The 6921-nt window shown below is 47.5% G+C and overlaps 1 protein-coding gene across 1 annotated transcript; it reads right to left on the bottom strand.

Moving 5' to 3' along the window:
- Positions 1-402: 402 nt before the first annotated feature.
- On the bottom strand, positions 403-6381 carry TMEM158 (transmembrane protein 158). The gene is made up of 2 exons (XM_086848222.1): positions 5192-6381; positions 403-4646 (listed from the first exon to the last, which is right to left on the bottom strand). The coding sequence occupies exon 1, from the start codon at positions 6281-6283 to the stop codon at positions 5285-5287; it is 999 nt and encodes a 332-aa protein (XP_086704348.1). The 5' UTR covers positions 6284-6381; the 3' UTR covers positions 403-4646; positions 5192-5284.
- Between the last annotated feature and the right edge of the window lie 540 nt (positions 6382-6921).

Here is a 6921-nt window from a genome sequence, read left to right as displayed (position 1 = left end):
TTTTCTATGATTTTTTTTATTTCTCCACAATCTTCTTCTGTATCTCCATTTAAACCACTTCATGTTGCTTAGCAACACCCAGAATGACACCAACAAGGTACAATCCCACTGTTTCTAACAAGTCTCACCTTACAAGAAACACAAATATAATTTTACTTCACACTCCTAGTGAATTCACTTCCTCAGAACAGCACTGATTTATGTCTCATTAGTCTTATGTTTTCTATAACAGCTAAAAAAAAGTCAAACATGCAAAAACAAACAGTGTTTCATAGGATATTTGCATCTTCCAGTTTGGCTCTGTTTTGTTCTGACACTGTTAACCTGTCAAGATAATACAAAAATTTTATACCAGACTGATTTCTTCCTCAGCACAGTAGAACAGAAACACAACAAACGGGCTAAGCTACTTTTTTTTATTATTATTATGATTTACAATTATTTTGGACAACTTATTTAACCAGAACTATTATGAAGATGGGACAAGAAATACAGCAACTTATTCGTCAAAAGCTGTTATCATTCCAAATCACAGAAGGGAATTCTTTTTCCACAAAAAAATCACATACAAAATCACAGTGTGCGACACTCAAATGCCCACTGATCTTCAGTGAAATGTTTAGCTTCTGAAGGGATAAACGGAAACTGATTTGTTTAAAAATATGCTTTGAAAAATCAGTTACTGATTAAAAAGATTTTTTATGTTTTGAAATTGGAATACACTTCGGATTTGATATTTACATGTTTTTCCAGAATCATTACAAATGCTTTTTTGCAAAGTCAAGGTCTCTCCCTGAAATAGACAGGAAAAAAAAAATTAAATTTATTCTGTAAAATTCCTTGGAAAATAACTGATATTTTTCATACTAGCTTCAGAAAGAAACTAACTTCCAAACTGGCAAGGCCCTATACTGGACTGAGAAATCCTGGCTTTAGATTTATAAACTATGTGTATAAAAACCAAAGAGGAAAAAGAACATCATGCCTACCCTTACATCTAAATATATATATATATATATATATCTTCAAAATAAATCCTTTGATCTCCAGTCCTACAAAACTTCAATTAACTATTTGATTTCAATAGGGTTTTGTTCAGCCCCTAGGATCATGTAATGTCAGCCCTAGAGATACTTTTATTCAGCAAGCAGATGTCATGATGAATAATACTTATTCAGCCAACTACAGCTTTTAATTAGGTTTTTTTAGGGTCTGGTTCAGTAGCCCTTCCTCATACTGAGTAACATTCACTGCACAAATAATCCTGCTGTTGCATTAATCATCGAAAGCACTGGTGAACTAAGCCCTGGATAAGGAACAACTCTTACAGTTAACCTAGTATGGCAATTTTGCCCCAAATATCCAAATACCTCCTGACATACAGAAGTGCTTGATTACTGACAACCTATTGAGCAACAGCGTGCTTACATAATATATAACTATTATTACACTGCACTACATTTTTGTATTTTTATTATTGGAATCAATGTGGCACTAAGTAACAGCAAAACTCTGTCCATGCTAAAACTACATATTCCTCCGTATACTTCCCCTTCTAACACATCTGTGAAACACAACCAAGAAAACAGGGGAGAGATTAAATTCTGAGGTCTGAATATACAGAAAAAATTGTACCAGTCTAACACTAGCACACAAGCCTAGTACTTTCAATAGTACCTTCAATAATGCTGAATGTCGAGATTGTTCTTGGTTCCTGGAATGAAAACAAAAATCTGTAATAGAGTTGAGTTACATTTTAAAAAGTAAATCAAGAAACTCCCTCTGTTCCTAGATATCTCTTGCTTTCCAACAAACACTCATATGTAAATAAAGTCATGATAACTTACCAGGAAACATGATCCAACAAACAGTGAAGGAAAATCAGTACTACTTCCTCAGTATTATTTGTTTCTCATCATCCCTTTTCTCACTTCTGCTTTAACTTCCTGTTCTACACAGTGAATCCTCATATGTAGATAAATATATACAAATATATGCCCTCCCTGAGTACATAAAGGATTATACATGGTGACTAATCTGCTCTCGTGTTGACCCTGCTACCAGCTGGTCTTAAAAATAAATCCAAATGAATAAAAATGGCTTAGAATCAATTCCAGCTAAGAGACAATAAAGCTCCACTCCCAGTGAAGAAGAAAAGAAATAGACATTTCAGTGTCTAAACTTGTAATCTTAAACTAGCTAGCGTGTATCATTTCACATTGCCCTGGGCTTGCTTCTTCCAGGTTGCATTCACATGAAATTCCCATGAATGAAGGCAAAAGTTACCCAAAATTATAGTTTACTTAGAGTCATCGTAGCAGCCACAGTTACAGGAACAGAGTTATTGATGTTAGGTGTAACAGCGACTGAAGAAAGCTCACGGTTTGCATAGTGCATTTCCACTGTCTGTTCTTTACAGAAGCCCTACTGCCACCTCACTGAAACTGGAGGGTTCAGGGAGTAGGATCCAGCCTAAAGCCTGTACAGCAGGCAATCCCTGTGCCCCCTGCTGTGCCTTAAACTCCTCTTTAAGGCGCAGAAACACGGACAGGTCTGCCTCCGAGAAGGGAACATGCTTATGCACGCGGTTGCTGTGATCTAAGGAAACACCTTCCCCAACCCACAAGGGCTCTTTGCACGTTGTGTCCGAGTCCCATACTCCCTGAAAACATTGCAGGGTTTTTTTTCTATTCTGGACAAGATCTGCCTTTGGAGTTTGTTTAATGCCACCCCTGTGTTGTACACATTTGTGTCTTAGCAGATTTTTAATAATAGCTCCAGTTACAAGTGTATTTATAGAATAACTACGAGAAAATCTCTGTCTTGTATCATGCTTTTTAAGTGAAGCAGCAAAATATTCTGCGTGTGGCAGTGTCTATTCACAAAGTTTGTATTCAAGCTGATATCGATAGAAGTTAGAAAAACAAGCCATTTTGTACCAGTTTTGGTGTACTACCTGCTACATGTATGCAAGAACTGCAAAATAATAAATCTTTAATAAATGGAGCTGCCTGTTTCAGACAGTAACACCATTCCCTTGTTTATGGTGATGTAATTCAGAAAAAAAACCACAATATCACATCACTGGTGAAACAAGGATAAGCAAAAAAGAGATTCCACCCTTGAGTTTAAGCACAGGCTGCCTGTACCACAGAGAGGACTGTACATCATGAATTACTAAAGCCAGAAAAACTTCCAGTAGAAATAATTAACTCTCTGCCTAAATGCATCTCCTTCAAAAGATTAAATTATTCCTGAAGATGGCAACTTTTCTGAGGTCTATTCCATATGTATAACATTTCTCTTTTGAGAGGGTGTTAGCAGGATCTTCATGTTTTCCTGCTAACCCTGCCTTTCAGCATGAAGAAGTGTCTCTGTCACACAGGACATGACAGGCAGAGAATTGCTCTCTAGCATGTCAAATGTCTGACAAGAGCTTGCTCAAGGTGGAAATGACAGTTTTACACACGTCAAGGAAAGAAAATAGGGGCTCTCTAAACTAGGCATACAGGGGCAGGTGCCCTTTGGATCAACAGGTCAAGAGAACACTTCCCACATTGACTGGGTCATCTACTTTCTGAAAACAATGCAACTGCAATGTTTACTCAAGTGACAACCCCAACAACAGGATTAACAGGAGGAACAGTGGGTGTAGAGGCAGCCTAGTAACATGGAGCATTTTAAAATCTTGATTTATTTCTCCGTTTGTCAATCTTTTTATCTCTGTCTTTTTGTCCAGACAGCAAACACATAGAGCATGCATTTATTTTATTTTGTTGTCAGTTTAAAAATATGGAAATCCTAAGAATTTAATCCTTCCAGACTTTTCATCCAGTCATTTCCACCATACACTGTGAATACACCAAATTAGCCCCAAGCAAATTCATGCGTTACTAGCAAATTAAATACATCTATGTTGACCAAAAAACCCGAGAATTCCTATTGCAAATATTTGTCACTTAGCTCGTATTTTGGTTTTAGAAACTTCAGCTGGACTAATCATGTCTAAGGCAAATGAAACAACGTTTTGTAAGGCTAAACAGTTGGAAGTATACAACAAATTATATTTCAGGCTACACAACTATCCACTCAAACAAGAGAGAAGAAATCTTTCTTCTTTGCATGCTTGCACAGCAGCAGCTGGAATCTAGTTCTGGACCGGCAGCTCCTGCCTTCTCACCCCACAGACTGGCTGTGAGCAACCCTGCAGACTGGTAGATGAAAAAGAGGTACAGTATTACTGTGTCTCCAACAAATACACTGCATCTAAGCTGGTTTTGAGGAATGAACTTTGAGGAACTCAAGAGACTTGCCCCACGCTGCTTAGCACAACTCAGAGCGGGCCTCGTCTTCCCAGGACTGAAGCCACCCAAGCTCAAATCGAGGAGAAAGCCTTAGTCTGTGGAGCTGTGCAGATGAAATTGCTTTGGAGGATCTCTGGCACAGCTGTGCTCCCCACCCCTCTCCACCCAACCCCGGTGTAGGCATACAGACCCACATCTGCTGCACAGATAGGGCAAACACCAGCCAGAAAGGGTTTGGGATTCTCCTTTTGCCACCAACAGCCCGGTAACACCATTTCACGGGGAAAGGAGCTTCGTGGCAGGTTCGCAGACAGGAAGGCCAGCCAAACCCTCTGTTCCACCCTGGAGGAAACAGACCAACAAAAGGCTACAGTGGCTCCAGAAAGAAAACCTCTGTATTAAAAGCCAAATAACGCGGAGCTACAATAATAAATACACACTATCTCAACCAGGAAATACAGTGTGAAAGGTTCATTAAAGTTCAGCTTCAGCAATAACAATATATATACCGCATCGGTTCTCCATTCTGTCAAAGAGAGACATCCCTTTCTGTCCATAAAGAAAAAACCCGTTCAAACCACATCCTGTACAAAAATGCTACTCTGACAACAAATGCAGCCGAATAGGAGGGTCTTTGATTTCCTCCATTGAATTCTTAGGGAGGCTTTTTCTTGCCTTTTTTTTTTTTTTTTTAACGGGGGGGGGGGGTGTTTGGTGGTTTTTTTGTTTTGTTTTTTGGTTTCGTTGTTTTTTTTTTTTTTTACTAAAAGGTTCGATCAAAACGGGTATTAAAGATATAAAACGCGCACATATGATTTGGTCCCCTCGGGGCCGCTGCCCTCGGGGCCGGGCCGGGCGCTGAGGCGGCCCCACGTCCCGCCGCGCACCTGTGGCACGCTGCAAACGAGAAAAGCACGACAGAGTCCGTCCCGCGTCCCTCCAGAGCACAAGACGAAGAGACGGCGGGTCACCGGGAGAGGCTACTTGGCGGCGGTGGCGGTGGCGGCGGCGGCGGTGCCGCGGCGCTGCTCCATGCCGTTGGGCAGGAATCCGGCGATGATGGGCACGGGCCAGATGAGGGCGGCCACGCTCCACACGATGATGACCAGAGTCATGAAACACGCCACCAAGGTGGACTCGATGGGCTTGCGGTTCATCCGCCAGCCCGGCTCGCCCTTCAGCTCCTCCAGGCTGAAATCCAGGCAGCAGAAATTCAGCGGCTCCCCTTGCAGCCAGTACTGGCCGGGCTCGGCCGCCGGCGGGTAGGAAAGCGAGGAGGAGGAGGAGGAGGCGGCGGCGGCTGCAGCGGCGGGGGGCTGAGGCTGGGGCTGGGGCTGGGGCTGGGGCTGGGGCTGGGGCTGGGGCGCGGCGCCCCGCAGCCGCCCGACCCGCCTGCTCCGCACCCAGCTGCAGCCCACGCAGAGGCGCAAGTCCTGCTGGGCGCCGCCGGCCGCCAGCCCCAGGTGCTCGATGAGCAGCGGCGGCCCCACGCGGTGGAAGGCGGCGGAGAAGAAGGCCCGCCCGTGGCTGTTGGTGGAGAAGAGCAGGAGGTCGCACTGGATGCCCAGCGGGCGGCTCCAGCGCACCAGCAGCGAGCTCAGCATCTGCCGCTGCACGCTGATGTTGCAGTGCGGGTCCTCGGCGGGCTGCGGCTGCCCCTGCGGCTGGGGACGCTGCTGCTGCTGCTCCTGCTGCTGCTGCCCCTGCTGCTCCTGCCCGGAGGTGGTGGGAGCCGAAGGGAAAGGCTCTTGGCTAGGGGCAGCCGGCGTGCCCGGGCTGTCGGTGCTGCCTTCCTCCTTGCTCGCTGCCCCGTCGAGGTCCATCTCGAGGCTGGCCAAGGAGCGGGAGGAGGAGTTGGCAGGGGGCAAGAAGAGCTCCTGCTCCTGTTCCTCCTGCCCGCTGGCAGCCGCCGAGGGGCTCCAGCCCTGGCAGGGCGGCAGGCAGGCGGCCAGCAGTGCCGGGAAGAGCAGCGGCAGCATGGCATTAACTTAGAGCCGGAGAGGAGGGAGAGGAGGAGGAGGAACGGGAGGCTGCATGGCGCTGCCGGCTGCCATCTGGGAAAGGAGGCACAGTGCTCTCGCCGAGCGAGCGAGAGAAAAGGAAGGAGGGTGGAGGCAGGCGAGGGGGTGGGAGCGGGGCTGGGGCTGCCGCGGCGACGAGCCGAGCGAGCCGGGAGCCTCGGTGACGGCAGCGGCTCCCCCCTTCCCCGCCTCCTCCGCCCCCGGCCCGGCCCGGCCCGGCAGCGCCCCGGCGGGAGGAGCCGCCAGCCCGCCCGGCCCCGCTGCCGCGCCCGGCGGAGCTCCCTGCCCCGGCAGCGGCCCCCCCAGCCGGGGACCCTCTCCCCACAGGGACCCCTTTCTTTCCCCGTGGTGTCCGAGGGGAGAGCCGGCGCCTCCCAGCTCCGCCGCCGCCGTCTCACCCGCGGGGCTGGCAGCCGCTCCCCTCCCCGGTGGGCGAGGGGGAGGAAGAGCAGCGGGCAGCGCCGGCTCGGGCCGGGGCGGGGGGCGCGGATCCCGGAATAGCATCCAGGAACGCTTTCACTGCGACTTTATGGGAAGGGAAGGGGACGGGGGAGACGCGGAGAAAGGGAGTTTAAACTCGGTGGCTGCTCTCTCCA

The sequence above is a fragment of the Cyanistes caeruleus genome, chromosome 1 (genome assembly GCF_971803275.1).
Source record: "Cyanistes caeruleus chromosome 1, bCyaCae1.hap1.1, whole genome shotgun sequence".
In the NCBI taxonomy this organism is placed as follows: Eukaryota; Metazoa; Chordata; class Aves; order Passeriformes; family Paridae; genus Cyanistes; species Cyanistes caeruleus.
Note: the sequence above shows the minus strand (reverse complement) of the source record. Positions and strands in the feature narration are given on the sequence as shown.